The sequence below is a fragment of the Osmerus eperlanus genome, chromosome 14 (assembly GCF_963692335.1).
Source record: "Osmerus eperlanus chromosome 14, fOsmEpe2.1, whole genome shotgun sequence".
Taxonomy (NCBI): Eukaryota; Metazoa; Chordata; class Actinopteri; order Osmeriformes; family Osmeridae; genus Osmerus; species Osmerus eperlanus.
In genome coordinates this window covers 15445476-15471811 of record NC_085031.1, presented here as the reverse complement: position 1 = coordinate 15471811, position 26336 = coordinate 15445476, and the positions used below count along the sequence as shown (strand labels likewise).

Genomic DNA, 26336 nt, shown 5'->3' with positions numbered 1-26336 from the left:
TTCCTGCTAGGAATTTACGTCACTGCCTACCTGACTAATTTCAACGAGACAACAGCATTAACCTAGCCTGACGTTGTCATACTCATAATTCTAGTCAGAATATGAGTCTGATACCGCTCCATTGGGCTGTGAGTATGGGGCGTGTTTCAACCGAACCCGGAAAAAAAGGCCTCTTCACTCAATTGGATAGACCTACAACCAATCAGAGCAACGTAGTATGTTGTTTGTTGAAAACTCAATTCAACCCAAGGATTCTTTGGTGATGTGGTTGATTACGTTACTGTTGATCATCTGTCCATCGTCATATAAAGCCCGCCCTGACAATTTGATTGGTCCGAACAGCTCTTGTTCGGACATAGTTTTTCCCCAACCGAGCGACCCCAGACCCGACTTCCCGACCGCAGGTGTTTGTTAAACTCTCTCCATTCTATAATAGCCTACTTCAAAACCCAGAAACTAAACCGATATAGTCACCACCATTCCAGACAGAACGGTGCCGTACAAAACTTTCTTACACAACATATTTCTAATTTTTACTTGGTTTTGAATGTAATTTTTGCTTTTCTTCTTGCATTCGCTTCTCTGTTGAAAACGCAATCAAGAAAAAACAAACCCCTTTTCTTCCTAAAAGCATATTCTTAAGCTTTGACAGCACACAGAGGCCCTGTCAACTAACAAAAGGACATTAGATCATCTTTAACGATAAGGCCTCATAATTATTTGGATAAATCTTTTTTTTTTTTCCTCTCAGTTCTATCATGAAGAAGAACATTTGAGCTTATCAGAGTGTGAGAATATAAAACATAAACGATGGATGTGATTTACTTATCTCAGCAGCTTGTTTGGGTTTATTGTGATTAATTACCGAGACCATCTCGAAATCACAAGAGCCTCTCATTTAGACACCACTAATATTCCCTTCACTTAAATCTGTCAAGATCACACACACAGCAGGAAGGTGTTTTTATGCATTTAATCTTGAGCATGTAGGCCTAGATAATTGTGAAATATAGGCAGGGATCTCAAGCCCCTTTAATTGATGACTTTCCACATTCAGGCTTAATCACCTAATCCTGTGAATCACCTTGCACCGTGAAAACAGGGAACCGTAATATACTCCAGACAGAAGACATATACCATACCGTGTTAATTTATACCCTGTAGATTATTGCTTCAATATATCACATTTCATATCCGCATGTACCAACAATCAACTCAAGAACCCCCACTGACTCAATTCAGTAAATCAGACCAGTAGCTTGGATTCAAAATAAAGGTTGTAGGTTTTAACACAAGTATTAAAATGAGGAATACGAACAGATTTACTGCTGTCTTTTGAGTGTGGTGTTTATGGATTCCAGCTCCATAACTACCTCCCTGGAGGTCACTTGGAGAGGTAGTTCTACCGTGAAAGGCTTGAGAGGTGTTAAAAAAACAAATCCATGTCTGAAACATGTTTCGCGCGCGACCTTAAGATGAGGGAGAGATGCATACTAACCTTTGTCAGAGGGTGACAGTTCCAATGCAGAGCCAACACAAACATGACACCTGATGCTCTGGCGTGTTGGAAGAGTTCTGCGGAATGGTTTGAATTTGAAGCCAACTCCCAAGGCCTTTCAGACCTAATTTGTATTCTTACAATAATGTATTTTCTCTGAGCAGTGAGCAGGAGAGATATACTTGGTCTCTGCCTCCAACTTTGTTGATAAGGTTAGCTCATGCAGGATTCGGATTGCTCATGCAGAAATTACGATTTAGAAACAGATATGATTTAGGTTAGACGTTAAGAAACAGTTAAGAGGAGCAGGAAGAAGATTTTTCCATGTACTTATACTTGTATAAAACACAAACTTGAAAGTTGAAATAGGGATGTGGTGTGTTTGAGAAAGGGCAGAGCCTGCCTGCTTTGCTGTCCTCCACGTTCAGGCCCAAGCCGAGCATCATTTCAAACTACCCCAAAACACACTGAAGTGTCCCGTGACTCTGCATGTGGACTGCTCTCCAACGTAGGTATATAAATCCCTGGGCGGCTCGCCTGCTTTCTAGAAACATGGCTTGGTCAAGTCACACAGATCCCCAGGAGAGAGATGAGAGATGAGGCTGGGTGTGGAGGGGTGGAGGGGGGGCAATCAGCAGGGGGGGGGGGGGGGGGTAAAGGGGGCAGCAGCATGCTCGTCTCCAGGACAGAAGTCCCTCTGTGCATTCGGTGGCAGAGGATCATGGGATGGTGTGGCACATAATGAGTTCCTCAGGCTGGATGTCGTGGCGAGCATAGGTAATGAGGTATCGTTATTCTGCCCGAGGAGGAGAGGATGTGGCCGACCAGGTGGCCCAGTGGGGGTCTGCCATGCCAATGAATCATTCAGTGAGTCATGAAGAAAAAAAGACAATATAGGCCTACAGCCGCTAACGCTCAAGGCAGCGATGTTTGCTCACGACATGCTCACAATGAATAGGAAGACACAAGCGGCTGTGGGAGAGAGATGTTTTCCTTTCTTTGTGTTGCAGATGAGAGAAGAGCTTTCCGTTGACCAAATCGATTTATTTTCTATGTTTTTCTCATAGTGAGCCGTGTTTTTTGTCAGGATAGGAAGTGAGAATGATGTACTCATACTACAGGCAAACAACCAATAAGCGGTGAGATTTTCTCAAAACCAGGAAAGGATTACCGACTAAGGTGGTGCTCTTATTTAGACTAAGTTTTTCGTTTTCTCAGAGTATAAATCCAAACCCTTCGTGAGGCTTCTGTCATCACGTCTTGGATAGTGAAACTCCGTTGCTGCCAGCCTTACTTCCGCTTCCCAATCTTGTGCCTCACCTTGACAGCCTCTCCAAAGCATGGAAGCCTTTCAGGAGAGGAGGCTCTGAATAGGGAGACAATAAGAAGTGAGACCACTCAGACGAAATCAATGCTCTTCTGAAGTGTAGCAGGATAAAAAAAATCTCTCAACTATGCCCCCTTTTGTCTACTCTTATATGAGACACTGCCTAATCACGATAACCAAATTTACCAAAAATTCTCATTGTTCCAAATTATGATAATATTAACGCATTTTTTTTTTAAACACTTTTATCCAAAGAGAACCTTCAACCTCTTAAAACCTGCAGTCAAATGCTCTACCTCTGAGCGTTACCCATCGTTTACCCAACGTCCAAAGGATGCCCTCACACATAAAAAATATGTTTTCTCAAACAAGAACAACAAACATGAAGAAAAAAAACATTCACTTATTAAAAGTGAGTCGAACAAAATGGACGGTATCCTCCATCAGTTGTGAATCTGCACACAGGGCAAGGACTGGTCGTTGTGTTGCCTGATTTTAAACATGGCAGCCAAACCCCTTGGGCTTTTCCATCCTGCAGGAGCGAACCGAAGAGGGGGCGGCACCGACACACCATCACCAGCCCTGATTATAGAGATGTAATGCAGTTTCAGAGAGCCTTTAATCTCATTAGCTCGCTTCTCAAAGGAGCAGCTCTCATAAAGGCTCACAGTACCAAATCTGATTGTACACTGCATCAGGCCTCGGTCCAATGACTCTCTATCTTTGATAGCAACAAAGAGCGTGCCGTTTGGTCACACAGCGTGGCCTGTTTCGCTTTGTAGCCTTGTTGAACAAGGAGTGTGTTTTTTGCCTAAATAAAACCCAGAGGAGGGTATAAAAGGATGTGATGTCAAACGGGATGTTCCTGTCAATCTGTCTGTTACTGTCAATTCTAACTGGTGTTACATTAACAGTCTGGCAACAATCTGCTATGAAATCAGATTGTCAAAGTAATGTTTGTGTGCCATATCAGGTACAGCATGAAACACAGTATTATCCTAATTTTACAGCACACTGTGAACCATAAACAGTAAGCAGTAAACATTGCTGTAAAAGAGTACAGACTTCAAAAACAGAAGAAGTACTGGACTCTCGTGTTGTTGACACGCTTGGCAAGACATGACCAGGAATGGCAGGGAGGTGCTTGCCTGCTACTCTCACTCACACACACACTCTCTCTCACACACAAACGCATGCACACATGCAAGCACACACACACAAACAGCCATATATACATGCACACACTCTCTCTCTCTCTCTCTCTCTCTCTCTCTCTCTCTCTCTCTCTCTCTCTCTCTCTCTCTCTCTCTCTCTCTCTCTCTCTCTCTCTCTCTCACAAACACATGCACACATGCAAGCACACACACACAAACAGCCATATATACATGCACACACACTCTCTCTCTCTCTCTCTCTCTCTCTCTCTCTCTCTCTCTCTCACACACACACACACACACACAGACTCACTCTTACACACACCATACCTACATTCACACACCACACTTACACACACACACACACACACACACACACACACACACACACACACAGACTCACTCTTACACACACCATACCTACATTCACACACACACACACACACACACACACACACACACACAGACTCACTCTTACACACACCATACCTACATTCACACACACACACACACACACACACACACACACACACATACACACACACACACACACACACACAGTGAGCATGGATGGCTTTGCTTCCTTGATCTACGTAACAAGGCGACAGTTGGACTGTTCACGCATGGCTTGAGACTCAACCCCAGGACGTTGTTGTTCTTTCAATTTCCAGTTTCAACTTCCATGGGTTAAGATTTAACCTTTAAAACCACCAGGCACGAGACTTACAATTACAGCGTCTGAAGATTCCGTTCCTTTTCTCTGTAGTAATGAAACACCCGGTATTTGCAGGTCAAGACACAAGAAATCATGCTTTCCATGCTGTGTGTATGGTTGTTTTTACTACATTAGTTAACTATATGCCTCTGTAATCTCACAATGGGGACAACAGGAAGTGCGATCATGGACATGACTGGACATCTGGACAGTAAGCAGACCTCTCTTTGCTTTATATCTGTGGTCCGCAGCTGCCACACAAGGTTAATGGTTATCAAATATTCATGTTCATACTCAAGTTAACAAGAAGCCATGCGTTGTGCTGTCACACACTGTACAAGCACAAGGTGACTAGATGGACCTAGTGGACCATCGTGAATATTTAATCTGCATGTCCGAGAAAGGACTAGGTAAGTAAGAGGTCTAAAAAATGGCAGGGAGTAGACCGATATAAGTAAGCGTGCATGCGTTGGTGCGTGCGTCCACAGCCTCACTGGAATGTTCTGTGTATTTACTGAACCTCGCAGGTTTACTCAGGGACCCTGGTCCAGCTTCAGACTCAGCCTGATGCTCCTGATGTCATCTCCAACACTCAGGAAGCGAGAGAGCTAGGCAGGAAGCAGGAAGGCGGGCTGTGCCTAGCGGATTGTCCCTGTTGTTGCTCGAAACCATCTGAACCGTGAGTAATTCAATATTTGGAGGGCTTCCACCCAGAGTCACTTAACTGGAAGCTCTCAGTCCAAGAGGGAGGCTGATTCACGTGTCTGCGTTGAGGCTGGTAAATCAAACACCAGGGACACCATTACATGTTCTCCAATGTTATTAATTGATTATTATTTTGTAACTCATAAAATCTTGCGAACGGCACTTTATACATGCCGGTGATCGCGATGCTTGATTCGCAAGTTTCACTCGAGCATCCTGGTGGTTGTTCGGGCCTGACGTTGAAGGACACAGGCAACGGGAAATTGGAGAGAAGCTTTCTGCGTTAGAGGCCACATGAGCTTTCCTGAGAGCCCAAGGATGTGGTTTGGAAGTTTTAACAGAAACAGGCTTTTAAGACATATTCCCCACCCTGGTCTTTTCTGCACTCTGTTCCTAACACGTCCTGCTGAATCTCTGGCCAAGCATCCTGGGGATGTTGGGTAAATGCAAGTTAAACAGTATACATCAACGTGAGGGAATCCAAACACACAAAATCTGAGGCTGGGGAAAAAGTTAATCATTTTGGATTATGTTGGATTGTCCTGCCAGACAAAGGCCAAATCTTGAAATAATTCAAACAGGTCTTTGAAGACAGGACTGGGTTTAAAATATGTGCATCTGCTTCACTGTCTTTCGACTGATAAATATCTTATCCGTGAATCTTGTGAGATGCTGTAGGCTGTCTCTGGATCTTGGTAACATGGTTGGGGTCACTGCAAAAACTACAGTTCGTAACATCATGTCACTGACTTTAGGTCAGGATCAAGTAAAGATAATCTATTTTCTACTATCTCTGCCTATTCAGTTTCCTTTCTTCTTTCTGTCTCATCTGTCTCTGGTCCTGCTTAGTACTTGTTACATGTGTCGAATTTCAAAGTTGGGAACATTATATCTGAGACCCGCACGTAACAATAGTTTTTTTTCTACAAAAACTGTGACCAGCATATATATCGCCATGGAAATTCTCCTCTATGTTTATTCATGCTTATGTCACAGCCAGTGCATTCCTGTTCCACAAAATCAATGTGCTACCGTTTGGATAAACTATTGGCAAAGATTAATCTCAGTTTCTGTCCTTTAGTAAACAAATCATTTAGGAAGGAACGAGTGACCTTAAACAAAGTTAAGACAGGTGAGGACGATCGAGCCATGAAATGACACAAAGCTGAACTCACAATCCAACACGGTACAATAAAAAAGATTACATTTCTTATACTGAAAAAACCCTGAAACATTAATTTAATAACGTCACCGGGGGAAATTTCCCTCAGATCTCCCAGAAGTCTACCTCAGGCAGGAGACAGCAGGCTGTGGCCGGGGACCCAGGGAGGCATATTGACCTGTCCCTCTCAGTACGAATAACCATGGAAGGAGAGCTTCCAAGCCTGTGGCATCCAAGCTTCTAACGACGCCCCTGGCAAAACAACAGAAGCCACCACATGACATTTCTACTGCTTTCATATCTGGAGGCAAAACTCGGCTGAAATCCCCTTTGAGTGGAAGCCGAAATCCGGTTTATTCTTCTTTGCTCCTGTCCTTGAGATGAGTCGCCGTGTCTTAAGATAACCTCAAATTTGAGGTTGGAAAGATCTGGAAAGCAAATTAAATTACCTCAAATGCTGAATTAATTTGTGCATCAACAGCTATTTTTGCCTTCGTTTGCAGAGTTCGAGTTACAAAGAAAACCTCTCCTATCACGCCAAAAAATATTTAGCAACATTCCAGTAAGTATACCAGTGTACAACCTGCAGGCCTATCTACAATACATTGATACAGTGATATAGAAATATTTCTATACAAATGGTCCAAACACACGTGGTAAACTTAACATTGAATCAACCAAACAGCAGTTGATACATTCACAAAAGGAAAACATTTGGTTTGTGTATTGATGGGGGGTTTTCTGTCTTCTTTTCATACAGTCCAGTCCATTGTTTGTCTGTTACAAAAGTCCGTGGGGAGTTTTCTGCCGACATGGAACTTTTAACACGCGTCCACTCAGCTGTGAAGTTACATGGGAAGAGTCCTGTGTGCGCACACAGGAATTGGCGTTGCATAATTGAAGCTACTCCCTGTCTGTATCAGGCAGAATGGCTCTGTGTGCCGTTTGAACTCTGTGATCAAAATGAATTTCGTAATCAAAGGCTTCAAACCCTAAGTGAAGACTGTCTAATCTCTTTTTACCCTCCATTTCATTCTCATGTTGACAGCACCTTTGATTTGATATCACCATTAGTAGCGTGATTTGTTATCGTTACAACATTCTCAAAGCACTGACATTTGGAGAGCGTGAGGGTGTGTTGTTACTAAAATAGTCAAAGATTTAAAAGTAACAGAAATATATCATCATAAGGCTTCCTCAATCAACATCAACATGGACTTATCTGAAGTTTGTAGTGAGATCTCGACATTGCCAATTTAAAGATCCAACAGTATATTCCAGGATATAGTATACTTCTAACCAATCTAGGTTTATATCGGTTAGAAGCTACCTTCAGGAATGGGTTTGAGAAATACACCCATGAAGAAGTAGTTGCATTTATACAACGCTTTGTTCCATTAAGTAAACAAAGTGCTTGAATCAAGGTCTAGTCACAAAGAGGCAGAGAACTCAAGTCCCTTGGCTTAGAAATTCGGTGTGCTTGAATCAACATGACAGTCCTGGCACAATTGCGGTAAATTGCTTCAACGAGGAGAGTCAACATCTGCAATGCTCCGTGTTGCTGTGGAGTCAGTGGTCGCGTGGGTGGGTTGTTGGTTGGGAAAGACAACAGCGTTAACTTGAAAATGTGCCATCCAAATTGTCTGATGGCACGAAGGCAGTTTTTGAGAAAACATACGACATCCAACACTTGTAAACAACATAGTAGTTTACATAAGTAAATTAATTTCCTTCCCATGTGAGTAACCAGGACTGATAAACAGTCATATTTGGGTCATTTATTTCAAAGGCTAGTAGAGACATTGTGGTCAATACTTTCTATGGTTGACTGTCACCTTTGTCCAAGTGGCCCCAGTGGGGATGAATTGAGATGGATGAACAATGTGTTGCCCTTGGCAACGCATTTACAGCCACAGTTAATTGAAATGTATGAAGCCATTACTGCATTGACAATGCTCTGGGTTTCAAAACATTTACACAAAATATTGCCTGCTCCCAGGTTCCACTGTTACAGAATCTGAGAAAAATACCCAGTACTGAAAATTGACTGACTGTGTGACTTACTAATGCATGTCTGTGTAACTGTGGGTTGCTGGTCATTACGTTGGTTGAATGTTTAAGATAAAAATCTCCTTGGGATCTCGTTGTACAGATTTCCAGGAGATGAGATATTTGTCGACAAGGCTGCCGGCTTCTTTTCCTCGTGGGACGTTTCTATGGGTGTCCTTGACCTTCAGAAGGGAACAATTTAAAAGGGACGGTCTTTGTTACACTGCTATTCCTACATAGCAGATGTCCGTGCTAATTTAACACCAAGAGTGTTTATATAGTTCCATCTCATGAGAAAATGAACACTCCTGGTGTTAAATTAACTCTTAGACATTTGCTGTGATAGTTTTTACCCTGACACTAGTCTTACGGAAACCCACATCAAGTTTAAACTATATGGTACACGCATGTCTCTTGTCATGATATTCAACCATTACACTAAAACATACACCAACACAATGATCAATATTGTTGACTTACTCTTCCATCGATATACTGAAGTGGCAATGCATGGCTTCACTTTCTACAATTTACACTTCCATTTCTACACTTTATATTTCTACAGTGTGAGGATCCCTGCCGCCAGGAATCTCGGTGCTGCTGCACTGCCTCTGATTCATCGCATCGGACAAGAAACCATCAGAACAGTAGTAATAAAAATAACGATGTATCCTTTTGTAGACGCTCATATCCAAGGCGACCTGAGTTAGAGCTGTCCCGTAGCCCTGTACTGATTCATGTTCTGTTATTTGTTGTGAAGGATTTAACGATTGAATAGTTGAAAAACTGATGCTGGTATCTAAAAAATCAAAGAAATACCAACTATTTATTAAACGTGAGTTCTTCAGGAGAGAATTGCTGCGATCCATCAGCAGTTTATAACCACCAGTGAAGAGGGCCTTTTGGAGAAACATCAATAAAATGCTTCTTCTTGTGATTTTGGCCCTCGAGCTAAATGTTATCGATCTGAAGCACGCTTGTGTTCCGGAATGTTTAATGCGCTTCGGAAATATTTATTATAATACAGATAGCATCCATGTTTCAACAAGGGTGAAAAAGGGTTTATCAGTGGGCATCATTATTAGTGTTGGCCTTTATTCACAGCAACCCACTTATCTTTTAACTGAGTCCACTTTAAGGCATGATAAAGAGTCATATTGGAGTAACAGGTTACATAAACAGAACACAGTAACTATGTAACTAAGTAGCAAGTAACTTCATGTCATTTGGAATGAATTGTAAATTGTTTAGCGTTCCCATGTTTAATGTTGTGTAGGGCTAGGAAAGTTACTAAGGGTGTTGGTGTGGATTATATATATTTACATTTTACATTTAGTCATTTTAGCAGACGCTCTTATCCAGAGCGACTTACAATAAGTACAGGGACATTCCCCCGAGGCAAGTAGGGTGAAGTGCCTTGCCCAAGGACACAGTGTCATTTTGCACAGCCAGGATTTGAACCGGCAACCTTCTGATTACTAGCCAGATTCCCTGACCGCTCAGCCACCTGACTCCCCTATATGTTATTAGGGAGAGTGTAAGATATGCATCATGACACCAAACAGCCTGCCAATATTCTTTGAATGCCCTTGAATCCACACAGCTTGTACGTCAACATCCACATTGATTTACGAAGGAACCGATCCAGCTTTCGGCAATCTACTATTCATGGCCTCAGCCGTGAAGGAAGCTACTTATAATATCATATAATATATCACATTAATTCTTTTTCAGAGATGATGTACATTTTCAGCTCATCTCAGACCTATGTTTCAGTCTGCCTTTTCTATGGATTACCCTGGAAATATGACTTTAATATGATAGTGGAAATATGACTTTAATATGATAGTGTACTCAATGGGATGGGTGTTGCTTGTTAGTGAGAGCATTTGACTGCATATCAGAATCTCATGTTTAAATTCCCCTCTTTCCTGTGCAACGCTTTGGATAAAAGCCTCGCTAAACGAATACATTACTAACATCATACCAGCTGTACTACACTTATTTTTGAATGTTGCAAAATGATAGAAGATATCTAAGAAAGAGAATACTTTATTTGTAAGGTACCTATACTTCTCACAAGTAAAATAAAATGCTTATTTATAATATACAGCAACGTCAGTGAACAAACAGACAATCTCCTCTGAGCAGCACCAAAATCACGGCATGACTAGAAAACATATAAACATAAAATATTTCTTCTTACTTTGTTTTTTGATTCATTCGTTTTTGTTTCGTTTTTTTGTTTAGTATTTTACGTTGAACATAAAAATATCATTGAATCAAGGCATCACTTCAAAATTATAAACAAAACTCGATGAAGGAGAAAACTAAAAACTGTCAAATGTCTGTGAGGTTGTCATGGAAACCTCAAAACATTGTTGGTGATGCTTTGTCATGTTATATAGTCTTTGTGATGACCAGGTCATCAACATTGGCAGATTTCGCTCAGAAAGAAGAGATTTTCTAGGTGTAATAAACAGTACAGTCAAATCTGGGCACAAATCAATTAAGTATATACTGTACATCAACATTGACATAATGTAAAAAGGCATCCATTTTCAGATTTGTGAGTCCAGTTTTTACAGCATCCTCTTGGTATCTCTCATTGACACTCTCATTCCCAACATGACACTTCGCATGGCTAACACACACACACGGACACACACACACACTGTGCATGATTGCCAGTCTTACATAGCTGAAGTTATCCATTTGTATTCCCTAACAGAAGTCTAAGGATAGCAAAAGCAAGGGTATAAAAATAACCGTTAGCGCTCTCATGGTAGAACAATGATCTTTGACACAATGAATGTCTGACATGTCAGTCTGCACACACCTCTTCCTGTCCAATGTGTTATTAGAAGAGTCTAGATCCTGGTCCAGGATGTCGGGACCATCATTCAGGCTCTGTTTGTTCGGATTACCGTTCTTCAAGGGGTCGCCTTCCAGGACCTTCGTTTTGGACATGTTCTCCTTCTCCTTCAGAGGGTTGTTGGTGATTTGTCTACGGTCTGGTAGGCCCTTGTTGGAGATGATGGACGACTTGTCATTGTCCGAGAGGCAGCAGCGAGGAATGCCGGCTCTCAGTGGACTCTCCGTGCTGTGGAACTTACCAGATCGTGTCTTGGAGGTGAGCACACTTATCCAGGTGTGGTGAGGGGTGTCATAGCACCCCTCCAAGTCTGGACTTTTGAGCCTCTTGAGATCTTTTCCGGCCAGCCGGGCGGGAACATGGCACTCCAGCTCCGAGCTGGACCCTTTGAAGCCCTTGAACCAGTCCCACAACGTTCTGGCCCGGCAGTCACAGATCCATTGGTTTCCATTCAGACGCAGGTACTGGAGAGACACTAGGGGCTCCATGGTCTCCCCTGTGAGCGCCGTCAGGTTGTTGAAGAACAGATAGAGCGTGGTCAGCTTGCGCAGGTCGTGAAACGCCCTGTGCTGGATGAAAGTCACTCTGTTCTGATGGAGAAGCAGCCGGTCCAAGCTCACCAGGCCCCTCAGCATGTGGTCCGTCACGGTCTTGATCTTGTTGTTGTGGAGGAACAGGAAAGTCAGGTTGGCCAGGTCCAAGAACGTGTCGTCGTGGAGGGTCAGCAGGCTGTTGTCCTGGAGGTAGAGGTGCTGCAGGGCAAAGAGACCCCGGAACGCCCCGACGGGAAGCTCAGAGAGGCCGCACCTGTGCAGGTGCAGGGTGTGCAGCTTGGTCAGACCCCTGAACGCCGTGGGGCTGATGATCCGCAAGTCGTTGTCGCCGATATCCAGCTCCTCCAGCCTCTCCAGCCCGTAGAAGGCCCCTGCCTCGATGTGGCTGATGTTGTTGGAGTACAGCCACAGCACAGTCAGGTTCCGGCAGGGGCTGAAGCTGGTGGAGCGGACCGCGCTGAGGCGGTTGTTCTGGAGGAAGATACGCTGGGTGTGGACAGGGATCTCTGTGGGGATGGAGAAGAGGCCCTGCTGCTGGCATGCCAGGCTGGGCCGGGGCTCGCTGTGACATATGCATGGAGCCGGGCAGCCGGACATCAGGGGAACTGAATGCAGCCACAGGACCACAAAGTAGAGCTCGCCAACTGCAACAAAGGAGAAGACAGTGAGAAGACAATAGCCTGGTTAATTAAAAGATACATTTGATAAAAAATGCGTAAATAGGGTCGGTGTTTTAAAAAGCGGTTGAGAAAAAAAGAGTTTAGTCCAACCCACAAAACAACATGGATTTCTGATATTCAGTGAAAGGATATCATTTGAGAGCACACGGGTCTGTCACGAAGAAGATTCATATTGAAATCCTGCCAGAAGTATTAAATGAATGTGGGAGATTATACAGTTTTATGCATTTCGTAAATTTGATTAGCCTATGTCTCTGCAATGCAATGCTAGGTTTTCAAGTGCATCAGCGTAGATGCGGGTTGTGTTTCTGCTGACTCTGAACTGTGTTGATCTTTGAAAACAACTGAACAGCTCTCTGTGCTCTCTCTCTCTCTTTACATTCTACATTCCTAGTCATTGAAGCCTAATTATAAATCCATTAAATACATCCACGAGGAGAATCCACATTCACGAATTAGGAATCAAAAAACAATAATGAATAATTAAACAGTGTTAATCCCCCGGTATTAGGAGCCCATGTGTCATTAATATTGTGTCACAGCTGCTGAAAGCACCACACACAAATTTGAAATAGGATGAGTGGTCTGGAAAGGATTACCTCAAACTAGCCGAGCAAATGGAACTAATCACACAAGGTCAACAGCGAATTGCCCAGCCGGACAGATCTCAAGATCTCCTCTGTGATTTTCATGGTTGGTTGGGATTTGGAAAGAGGTGGGAAGGGGGGAAAAAGGGTGTTGACACGGTACTTTCTCACTATGCCTGTGAACACGAGTGCCAGACACATGCTGAGTGTTCAGACAGAACTAGTTTGCGGTGCTAGATGGGCTGCTCTCCAAGATTTACTGCAGTTTCCCTTCCCTCCTGATACAATATCTTCACAGGACAGACATCCTTTGGTTTATTCGCCTCCATTCGCACCGCCTCACCCTGCCAGACTGCCTCTCCTCTACAAATCCTTTTACTTTCATGGATTTTGTGTGCACACAAAAGAAAAAGAATGCAGCGCGTATTATTTAGTTATAAGATCTTTGGAAGGACGAGTTAATATCTCATTGAGAATCGTGATCTGAGTAGTCTGTGAGTAGTCTCTTAGGAGTGATTATATTGACTTTCCTCTACCACGACTCACATTAAATCCTGATATCCAATGACCACCTTCGATGCTGTCAGCAGCAATCAAGCAGATGCACACTGTGCTGTAGCCAAGATGATGCAGATACTGGCTCTCAGCTTTGGCGTAACAAAGAAGTGACTCCTCCTTTATTCGGATGTTGTCTTGTCATTGCTACTCAAGGCTAAGCCGCCCCCCCACCCCGCCCTCCACAGAAGAAGGAACTTGTGTTGCTCTAATGAAAAGCCTTAGAGGTGTTGCAGCTGAGCTTCTGAAGACTGCCAGAGACCATGGTGAAGGTGGTGTTTAATAGAGAACAGTTACAAAACAAAAAAGGGCTCTGTCTCTCATTTGTAGAGACAACACATCTTCAAACCAGATGGCTCCTGAATAACTGAACCACACAGACTCTAAATAAATAACGGGGTGAGAGAGGGGGATGACAAAGTGAGAGAGAAACAGAGAGAGTGAAATAAAGGGAAGGAGAGGGGGGGCGCAACTAACCTCTCCACCAAAGTGATGCAATGTGCATGGAAGGTATACTAATCACTTTTGTATCCAATATCGTCAATAGGCATTCAAAGAACATGGATGGGAGAGGGGTCGTATTGTGGATTGGAGTCATGGATTCCATTTCGACTTTGCAGCGGTTTGTTGGACACAGAAAGGACACAGGTTGAGTCCCTTGTCGCTCAGCATGAGAGAAGGAAGGGAAGCAGTTGGTGCTGGAAGGGAAATCTTCCTCTGGAACAGGTGGCAGCGCTGGGACATGGAGACACCTCACCTTCTGTACAATGCTCCCAGCTTGAGCATTTTGTTCTGTTGTATTAAGGTCCCTCTGCTAATTATCATGTAAATGAAACCATCTCAGCTCCTTTCTCAGGCTTATAGAGGAACAAATACTCCCTAAACATCAGGAAGCCCAACGGATTACACCCTGTGGACTGTTCAACAGAAAACAAGGAAAGGTTCTCAAATATGTACAGCAAGTAGGGAGTCAGGTGGCTGAGCGGTTAGGGAATCGGGCTAGTACTCAGAAGGTTGCCAGTTCGATTCCCGGCCGTGTCAAATGACGTTGTGTCCTTGGGCAAGGCACTTCACCCTACTTGCCTCGGGGGGAATGTCCCTGTATTTACTGTAAGTCGCTCTGGATAAGAGCGTCTGATAAATGACTAAATGTAAATGTAAGTACTTATTTAGCTCTACAATCTACTTTGTGATTTCCTTCAGCAAGAGTTTGATTGACAGTGGTTTCACAAACTAACCGAAGGAAAAAGACCCTCCTTGCCAAAGACTATTGGCTGGAACAGGATTGCTGGAACACAATTGGCTGGAAAGTAGCGGGCTGCTCCAAAATTTGAAATTGAGCTCAGCTCATTAGCTGACACAACATGTTTAAAGGGGACCTATTGTACCTTTAAGTAAGTTCTCTTGGTTCTGACTTTTACAACTTAACAACAAGGGTAAAACCAAGGGAGAGGGGGAGAGAACTCAACTTTTGGTAAGTTTACAGCCATTACCAGCTTCTGGAACTTGTTTCCGGCACACCAGCTAAAACCTTTTTTACAATATCAACAAAACATTTAAAAATCATCCCGTCATCTTGTTGCCAGAAATATCACTGTCATACAAGAGGGAGGAGAAGAAAGTAAGAATTTAGAAGTTTCTTTTCTAACGTGTTTTTCGATTGCGAAAGCCACAGTCCATCCCTGCTCGTGTACTAAGGACGTTTATAGTATAAAAAGCAACAACACAGGAAACAGGCCAGTCTGTGTTTTGTAGACGTATTTACCTACTTCAAACACATGAAGGTTCAAAATCTTGGTAATGAAAGTGAAAAGATAATGAAATCTACAATAGGACTACTTGGAGCCGTGGTAAGGAAGGTTTGTAATTACTTTGCACCATTGAGAGAGGACCTATAAAGATACATGAGATTGCTTGCTCCCTGCACAATTCTCAGGAGACACGAGACTGTGCGGTACTTCCTCATAGGAAACCAATCTCCGCAGCGTTTGGGAATCGGTAGCTATTAAATGTGGCAGCAATCTCACTGGGGGGGTTTTTCAGAAAGGAGAACAGAAGATCCATAGGCTCTTTGCCACAGAAAGCTTCGTTCTAAAACGTGACGCTTGCCAGGAAGTGATGTTTCGCAGTCATTTAAAAGTCTAGAGAGGTTATAAACACACAATCTGCTTGCCAAATCTCATTACGTGCACACTAGCATGTAATGGAGGTGTGTTTGGTATCAAACGGATGGTTCTGAACCCAAATTACAACATATTATATACAGTAAGTGCCACAGCCTCATTATAACTGTCACTGTGGTAATATTTCCCGATTACAATCAGTTGTCATTGGAAAGATCTCCATCGAACATTAGCTGTGACCCAGCTATGGAGGGGCTCTAAACCATCCCACAAAAAAACAAACGCACTAAAGTTTGACTGCTTTAAAAGGCTTTCAAAACACACAGCATAGTGTTCTGCTCCTATGGAGGGGGGAAAAACTGCTGCATAATTGACTAGCGGTGCCTGTTGGGTGCGCCTGGATGCACTAAAGCCCCCGTGGTGGAAAATGGACTCCGTCGTAAAGAGCAGCGATAAGGAGGCTTCTGAACCCTGATGCACACCTGGATCCCGGCTCCGCTGGACTGAGTCTCTCATCCCTGGACTGATAACGGGCTTCTCAGCTACAGACCTTTATTGATCCATCACCTTTGCTGGTTAGAGGGGCGCCCTTTTCTCCACAGCGCCCCCCCCCCCACTGGTCACCCTTCATTCCTCCTCCCCTCCAGATTTCTCGTTCCTTTAACTTGGTGTTGGACAACAAATGAAATGCAGTGCAACATGAAATGTATGCGCACCCCCCCCCCCCCCCCGCCTCCCCCTGTCGAAAAAAAAGGAAGTGTGTATCGAGCGAGACTGAGGACGGCGTTGGCGGTGATCAGATAAGCGTGCGTGTGTGACAGGCGGCGGCGGCGGTGCTGGAGGGAGGCACAGCTGTGAGAGGCTCCGTCAGATTCCTCACCTGCTCAGCCTGTCAGGAGAGGAGAGAGGAGGCACCCACACTCCTCCTGGCTGTCACACCGAGAGGGGAAGAGGGGGAGGCGGTGGGGGGGGGGGGGGGAGGCAGTGCATGCCATCCTCCCCTGGGCTCCACTGGGCTGGGCATTCACATGGTGACAATCCACAGATGTGACAAAAGATATTAGCAAAAGTAAGACCTCCAAAGTGACAGCATCTGCTTTAGTATATCTCTAATGTAAGATAATTATGCTACAGCTCTAATAATGTACTTCTACCTCAAATAATTCCCTCTATACTTCTAACAATGTACTCTGTACCTCTAATAATGTACTGCACAGCTCTAATAATGTGATTTTTTTTTTACCTCTAATAATATACTGTACAGCCCTAATAATGTACTGTATGGGACCACATACCATACTGCCATTACTTGTAGTCACAAAATAACATTCGACACTTTGACGAGGATCGCAGCCCCCTTGTATCCTCGTGCCCCCCACTTCCCGCCGGAGACGTCTGGCTGTCACACTGCCCAACGCCACAAGACACACAGTGATGATTGCGTACTTGGGACAGCGAGGGAAATAAGACCTCATGAGCTGGACCAAACCACGGATGGCTTTCAGAAACCTGGCGTTAGGCTATATGCGTGGCTAAATCGAACACATCCACTCAAGACAAAATAGCGACATACCATATTGGCCAAACCGCTGAGGGATCTCCCTTTATTATCTATGGCTGTGAGAATTAGAATCCACGTTGACATCCTCCTCCCTCTACCATATGTCAGTTCTGTTCGTCTTTATTCTCCTTACATCTTGTTCCCACTCGCAGTGGCCTTGCTCGTGACCCCTACTCCCCCGTTCATCCATTCTTCACAACACCGCGCTCCAATCAGAAATCAGTAGGCTAGGTACCAAGTCGATACCGAGACAGTTTTTTTTTAAACAACCTCCCACCCTTCCTCGCATACACCCCCTCCCTCTTTCCACAGTCAATTTCTGAAGGTTTCGCACTCTCGTCTCGCTTTTTCCCCCAACACCTATACGTGCTGGTGCTGCACACGTGCATCACACGATTAGAGCTCCATAGACGCAAAGCACTGCTTACTTTACTGAACGCTTGATCAAGTCCATACGCACTGATTGGCTAGTCGTGCCAGTACATTCGTTCCTCCCCGCACACAATTTGAGCTTTGACCTACCAGTTATCATTAAGCAGAGCTCGTAGGGAAAGGTCACATACATCGTATGATTTTGAATAATAATAACCACATTTGGAAGTCGGTCGCGGGTGTTATTTATATAATCCGGTCGCTGCTACGAGTGTAGGCTACACCAAGCAAGTTTGACTAAAAAAAAAGATTACCATCCGTGGCAACGTTTGACTACTAAAATCCGGCAAATGTACGTCCGTATGCCTGTGCCTCGTCCATTACTTGCATGTTGGACAAATTATCCTCTTACTTCTTAGCGTGAGAAGTAACATGGTAACACCTAGTAATTCACTCAACATCGCGTGCTAGTGTGTGAAATGGTTGAAATGCGTGAGTCTCACGGCGAATGCGTGAACCTTGAGAGCCTTATTGCTGTTATGAGAAGGATGATGGTTTGGTATGAACATTTGAGGGGATAAATGTTATCACCCTGCTAACACCCCCCCCCCCCCGTGACGCAATCATGACGCGCGATATGCACCTGTTTCAACCATAATTGACCATTGCACAGTCTCGCACTCGCTCTAAATACAAAATCCCCGAATTCCGGGAGATTGTATAGCATTTGCGGGCTTCCGGGAGCCGCTATTGAAATGCGGGAGACTCCCGGAACTTCCGGGAGACTTGGGATGTCTGACTTTCTGCCTCTAACCGTCTGCTTGTTACACAAACGGTGCCTCTCCAAAGAGACAATGCTGTGTACAGTGTATTTCTCTCACAAAGCCTGCAATTCAAAGGCATAATTTTATGCACCATGCTATGGGAGAACATCAAAGTGAAAAGGTAATCCTTCTGGAGACTGGAACCCCCAAAGACAACTCTACAGCACAGAGGGGAAGAGGGGAATTGGATTAATGACATGGCCACAAAAACACTTCCGGCTAAGCAATAACACACAGTCGATTATGTAAACATGTGGATGACCTGGTGTCTTATGCTCCTCCGTCAAGTGATTAGCCATGAGAAAGACGGCAAACGCTGTTCACAGAACAACTTGACAGAGCCAGCCCACTTCATTATATCATTACGCCTCACTCGACTGAGCAAATGGGTTGCCTGGCCCATCGTTCCTTAAAGAGACTGTTCTAATGATCAAGCCGCTTTTTCAAATACACAATAAATAAAATGTTACCGCACTTATTGACATAATCATTCACTTGTAAATGTGAGAACTGTTTTAAAAAAGTGACTCAAGATTCAAGGGCAAACATGCTAATTTGGTACATGGAGGCTCTTCAATATAATAGTAAATAGAATAGAAATATAATAGGATATAAAAATTTGAAAGAGCATTCAGTGTCCTGTATCCATAATATGTTGCTTGAAGTTGTTAATGAGACAAGCTAAGTTTGAGAAAGACAGACATGGATAAAGCGTCTGCAAAGTGAATATATTATTTTATGACAGTCCCGAACAGAATTAATAGCGGAGTGCAAATATATCCGGTCTGAGGTAAACATATTAGCAGCGGCTGCATGAATCAGATGTGTGTGAGACAGTGTGTGAGCTGAATTTGAGTTGGCACAGAACTTCAGCTATATTTCTGGATCTAGATTCTGTTTGTGACCTTGTTATGAAGTTCTACAGACTTGCTGCAACAGCAGCTGGGAGGTGAACACCTGAGATTTTCCCCAGCTCGTCTGTCAGTTAGTGAGAAGAGATATCACCCTTCTCACACCCTGCTGATGAAGGCATCATTGGAGAATGTCACTCTGAATGATTCAAATAAAGCTCACTCCAAAATGAGGTTTCAGAGCACAGCAACGACAACTGTGTACGCTGCCTCTGTTATCTTGCCACTTTTCACTGTGGTAGAATATTTTGTATATATTCAGGTGGCTGAGCGGTTAGGGAATCGAGCTAGTAATCTGAAGGTTTCCAGTTTGATTCCCGGCCGTGTCAAATGACGTTGTGTCTTTGGGCAAGTAACTTATGCTGTTATGGTTCTTCCCATTGGCACTTATTTGGTTTTTCACAATGTATGCTTCATGTTTTGGCTACCTGCAATGTTTGGGGCTATCTCATTGTTATGATCAGTGACCTATGCACTTTTGTAAAGTTCTCTCTTGGAAGTCGCTTTGGATAAAAGCATCTGCTAAATGAATAAATGTAATTTATAGTGTTCAATTAACAACAATCTGTGTGCATGTACAGTAATTGTTGTATAGTGAATTGTATTGGTAAAATGAACTCCTACTGTCATTGTGCTTTGGATAAATAATTTGAATAGCAACATGTAATACTAAATATCAAGCAGTAAGATAAGGTTTCCATCACATATAATGTAAGGTAAGTAATGTAAGTAACAAAAATGTCAGAGTCATAAAACTACTCAGAATGTTAATCCTCAGTGCAGCATCTTCAAGTCTATCAAAGACGCCCAAAATAGCAACTCAACACTACCAAGCTCAGGGATTTACTGCAGAACATTCTCGTTAGCAAATCCAAGGGTCAGTCATTCACATGAATGCCAACATGGCTCAAATCTCATAAATTCTTTTCAGGGCTCATTATCATACACCCAAGCATCATAGAACTGTGATTTGTCGACGGGCATACATGGACACACATGTTCCAGAGACCCCTGCATGCTAAGGGTCTTCCCCCAGGACGTGTGTTTCCCTCGCACGGCGTGAAGTTGGAGGGTGACCCCACCTTCGGGGGCACACGTGAAGAATACTTGAGCAAGGACTGGCAACGAGGTCAGGAAGTCAAAGATGGAAGCCCGCCATTGGTTCTGGTGGAGATGAAAGCATCGTCGGACCGTCATGGTTGAGAGCAGGCTCTAGAGCAGACTGCATGAGGAGAGGGCCATCAATATTCCATTAGCTTTCTTCTTGGGAATTCTCCCCTGAGATGGCTTAGTGCATGTTCTGTTCTCTAGACAAAATATTCTCTCCCCCCCAGAGGACTGCCATGTCCTGCTCCCTTACAGGGAATGAATTCTGTGCAGTATTTTTAGGGAGGAATTCATTAAAGACAAAAAAAACACTAACCTTCGGTCATTATTAATGACACACATTGTCAAAGCTATTTGGTAGAGTTCCCCTGGAGTTGAAATGGATGGGGTTTTACTCGTCTAACTTCGCAACCACCACTGCAACATTTAAATGTCTTATTGGAAAGAGGATTGGACAGAAGGGGTGGGGGAAAATATCGATGCTAGCGATTCAGATCGATTCACAATTCGATTTTTAATTTTTTTTATCTCAGAAAAATTGAGAATCGATTTTTAATCAAATCGTTACCCAAGAATCGATTCGAATTGAATCGTGAGGTACCAAAAGATTCCCACCCCTATTGGACAGCCATACAGCCATGGTAATTTTTCACAAACATCTCACCTCATTCTTTCCACTTTTCTGTAAAGGCAATATTTTTCACTAAATTAGCTTTTCTCTCCAACATGTCTTTTCTGATAACTATGTTAACCTAACTGCCACTGAATTAATTTGTAGTTCTGACATTTTTCACAAGCTCACAGTTTCATGGCCCCATTAATTAATTAATCACGAAAATGACAGAGAAACAGTGCAAAGAGCTGAAGTGATACTTTTCCATCTGCAGCAGAAAAGTTTAAACATTTCCCCCCCAAAATTAAGAGATTAGCATCTTCCTGCATTAAGCTGTGGGTGTATATTACGCTGCGTATGGCATCATAGAGATTCTGCTGAATACGACCATGATCTCACACAGCATGTTCTGGCTCCAGTCTTAGTGCCCTTGTACCTAGTTTATTCACACAGTTCACTGACAGCATGCAGTCCATCTGTTCCAATGTACTGCATGAGGTCAAATGTACTAAAATATCCCCCATAGTACCCAGACGTCATTTAATGAGTAGAATGGAGCTCTAATGATGGTGTGTTATCGTGATTGCGGAGGAAGCGGAGTCGAGGAGGTAGAATAATTTACGCACACCTTAAAAGTTGTTAATTTGAATCACAGGTGTGTTATAATTAGCTGAAATTGTCGTTTTTCGTTGTTTACCTGTTAGGTGTTTGTGAAGTTTATTTAAAATCTATGACGTTATTTTTTGTTCACTCTTCACTAATGAGGCCTTGTTTTGTCTCTTTCAATCAATAGCGCTGAACGTCAGTGGAATGCAATCCGGTGTACCTCTCAATCCCTTGTCCCTTTAGCTCATTCAACCCCATTAATAAAACAACAGTTGCCATGGTTTACAGTGGATGCTGTGGACATCGAGTGAAATTTAAGACTGAAACGGTATGATTTAGAGAGTATTTTGCTGACGCATGGCAGAAACCCAGGAACCTCCCTCCAAAGCTACCTCACCTTCAGCATGTTCACAACCAGTCTGCTCAGGCCTGTACCACAGTCTGCTGAACCACACATGGTTCCTTGGCTTTATATACAAAAAAAATACTGCTAGAACCGCACCACTTCTAGTCCTTGATTATTTATATGTCGCTTTGGATAAAAGCGTCTGCTAACTCAATAAAACGCTAAATAAATGAATGTGTGGCTTTGGGCTCCGAGGTTGCTGCGTGATGGGAAAACAACAGCACAATAAAGAGCTTGTCTCAATGCCTCAGCGCTCATTCATTGCGGGCCAATCATCTACTGACTGGAATAATGTCTAGTCCATCACCATCATCATAATCAGACAGCCTTTCACAGCGAGGCTCACATTCTGGAGTGTGTCTGAACACACATGCAGGGAGACAGTCAGCTTTTCGGATGTCGGGGAGTGAGTGATCATGGAGAGAGGCCCCAGGGTGACCTGGCAAGGAAGCTAATCACTGTTTCATCCGTCAAGAGAGCGTCGATATCAAAAGCAACTTGAGGTACGGAGGTGACAGACAGCAATGCTGTGAACCCGTGTTTTCACACAGTGTTTCCATGGCGTTTTACCCCATTAGCTTTCCACCGTTTCATCCTTCAACCCATACAGGGTCATTATCAAAAACGACCTCAGTAAAGTGTTTATGCAAAAGGTTGGTTTGGATCAAGGAGACAGACAACATTGGACCAGGCACTGGTCAGCTTCCCCACCAACCGGTGAGGGAAGCGGGCTAGTAATCTGAAGATTGCCAGTTCGATTCCCAGCCGTGCGAAATTACGTTGTGTCCTTGGGCAAGGCACTTCACCCTACTTGCCTCGGGGAGAATGTCACTGTACTTACTGTAAGTCGCTCTGGATAAGAGCGTCTGCTAAATGTAAATGTAACAGGATCAGCAGCATATGCTCCTCATTACTCCTCTTTAGTCCCAGAGACCCCCTCCGGCTTCCTACACACACACACACACACACACACACACACATACACACCGTGACCGTGTTCAAGGCTGATTGAACCATTATGGACCTCACCTAAAGAAAGATGCCCACCTACCAGCACATTCAAACACAGGAATGGATTTAACCCTTTTGCAATTACCTCTAATCGGAGGCCAAAGGCATCCGTAATGGATTTCAATAAGGCAGGATTGACGCCCCAGACTGTGATTTATGTGTGCTGGCCCGTACTGTAGAGGGACAGTGGTTTAAGAGAAGAAGCAATGGCTAGAACTGTTGACATGTCAAGAGGCTGTTTTGAATAAGGACAGAGGGCATGAGGGAGGCTGAAGTAAACAAGGTGACTATAGGCTCTGTCTGTCTGTCTGTCTGTCTGTCTGTCTGTCAAGAGAAGAATTGACCTTCCTAGAAGATTGCTGGATGTGTTCATGTGTAGCATGGTGAACACCTTTCAACAGCTGTACTCGCTCTCTCATTCCATCTCCCTCTCCCACAGGTAAAGAGAGAGAAACGGAGACAGAGCTAGAAAGAGAGAGCAAAAGAGAGAGTGAGATACAGAGAGAGTTGATGAGAGAAAGAAAGAGAGAGGAAGAGAGAGCTGGAGAGACAGATTGCAATTCACACTAGTCTAACACACTCTTCCAGTCTTCTATTACTTCACACTATATGTAGGCTACTGCAAGCTTACTATCCGTCTCTCTTCCTCCATGTCTCTCTCCATTTCTCCCTCTCTCTCTCCTTCTCTCTCTCCACCACATTTCTTATTCTATCTCCATCTTTCTCTACATCTCTCTTTCTCTCCATGTCTCCCTCACTCTCTCTTTACATCTTTATCTCCCTCCCTCTGTCTATCTCTCCCACTCTCTCCTTCTTTCCCTACATCTTCCTCCAGTGCCCTATGGACTGTTTGATGTATTTTCAGCACGGGGCATTTGGTTGGGATTACTGTTAATTATTCAGGGCTGTTCTTCCCTGCTCTCCCACCTGGCGTGATGTACAGGGCTTTTAGAATGAATCATAGACCGCTGCTTGTTCAGGAGTTCAGCTCCATATATAGGCCTATACTCGTGGAAAGAACAATTACTGTAAGGTGAGAAACCCACGCCCCATTTAGTTACACTCTGGTCTGTCACACGGACTGGAACAGGCTACTTATGGACGGAAGCTGACATACAAGCACCCACACTAACAAGCGACCAGACTAATATGTCAGTTGACGAGCCGTGTCAGAGAGGCCGAACGCCCCGCCCAATCCCCAACTCCCCGCTGCGAGACTAGATGCAACTTCAACAGAACAGACAGGCTGTACGCAGTGGGATACGGTTAAAATAGACTACAAACAAAACAATTTACGTTCCTGCAAATACTCGTTAAATATAGGTATGGCGCTTAGTATTTTAAGTAAATTATTTTCAGTTTATTTAGTTTTTCTATTGACATGTTAACCTACATGTTATTTGAATGTACGAAAATACGTGCGCATCCCCTTGCAGTATAACTAGGTAGCATAACCTGCTAAATTACAACGACTATTAAAATAACCTATTTACATTTAATATGACCATCAATTTGTTTTGTATGAATTGTGTCAATGTGTCTTGATCAGAATCACGACCACAATCTATTCAATTTGATAACCTACCTCGGGTTAAAATGGACTTCATTTTCGAAGTATAATCCCAAAGAGCCTCCTTTTGTGTCCGCGGATGAATAAAACTGGTCTCTGCTTCGAAATCCGCGATCCGGGTAAGAGGAAACGGTGGTAAACCCAGGTCAGCGTCCAGAAAAAGTTTAGCCCGATGATTTTACCTTGAAGCGGACTGGAGAACGCGGTCTCCCTATAACACCGCGCTCGGTCATTTGAGATGTGTGCGCGGAACAAAATCTTCTATTTACATCCAGACAATCCAGAGCGTCTCCAAACAGACCACCTCACCCCACGGGCGGAATCGACCGAATAGGTAAGTAAATGGTAAGAATGCATAAACAACCGTCACAGTGTAATCCACTGAATTTAACCATATCTATCCATCCGACCCTCGTTGTCCAACTCGGGAGTTATCCTGTGAGTGTGCACTGCAGATTGGCGCGCGAAGGTAGCATCACAGGTACCCCTCCAACGCGGATCTGCTCCGGAGTTAAAGGGAGCCCGGTGTGCGCGCGCGCTTTAAACAGGGGCACTGTGTTGGGGTGTACCAATGCTATCAGCTCTAAGTGAAGTTGGTTGAGCTCATCCATCCAGGCAACACACAACAAAATTGAACCCTAAAACATGCACGGTCTATAATGAGCAAATTATTAAATGCAGTATTTCAGACCTCGCACCCTGATGCTTTTCGTAATAGAAAACGCCACTCGCCGTTTGACTTTATCCAATACCTGAATCGTTTATAACATTATACCAACCTGCCTCACACCTTTAAACGTCCTTGTATGCGGACGACGGCCATGACGGCATCATATAACATTTATCATCTTTATCATCTTTATCACTGTATCCATTGTGCCTTATTTTTCTATGGTTAGATTTAACAGTGGTTTAGCTTAATGTACAGCCGTGTTCAAAAGTATTGGGAGCGACATACATTTTGTGTTTGCAAAGCTTGCTGGGCCTTAAAATAACTGCTAACATAATTTCAGTAAGTCATATCATCAGCACAGGGAAAGTGTGAACTAGTTCTAGCCAGGTGAAATCACTCTATCATTCTGATTGGATTTTAAGAGTAGAAAAGAGGGGTAAAAAGGTGCTGTAAAAGAGGGGACTATTTGCATATATTGAAAATTTCCGCCCCAAAAAGCTTTAAAAAATATGAAATGTGCCTTATTGTATTCCAGTATTCTATAGAAAAATTTGAAAACATTTTCTAAAATACTGAACCACCAAACTTTGCAAAAGACAACTTTTTTCATTGCCAAACTTATGGCCACAACTGTATTTTTAGGCTGCCATAATAGAGACACAGTAGACTATATCCAACACAACAAAACTTTCGTCACA

General features: G+C 43.6%; 1 protein-coding gene across 1 annotated transcript; it reads right to left on the bottom strand.

The window, feature by feature from the left end:
• Positions 1–10644: 10644 nt before the first annotated feature.
• On the bottom strand, positions 10645–25464 carry LOC134034223 (reticulon-4 receptor-like). The gene is made up of 2 exons (XM_062478613.1): positions 24981–25464; positions 10645–12683 (listed from the first exon to the last, which is right to left on the bottom strand). The coding sequence occupies exons 1-2, from the start codon at positions 25000–25002 to the stop codon at positions 11335–11337; spliced, it is 1371 nt and encodes a 456-aa protein (XP_062334597.1). The 5' UTR covers positions 25003–25464; the 3' UTR covers positions 10645–11334.
• Positions 25465–26336: the final 872 nt, after the last annotated feature.

Coding starts and splice junctions, on each gene's coding strand:
- LOC134034223 (XM_062478613.1), bottom strand. CDS start 25,002: ATGAAGTCCATTTTAACCCGAG. Junction 12,684..24,980: donor GAAGTCCATTTTAACCCGAG/GTAGGTTATCAA, acceptor CCTTTGTTGCAG/TTGGCGAGCTCTACTTTGTG.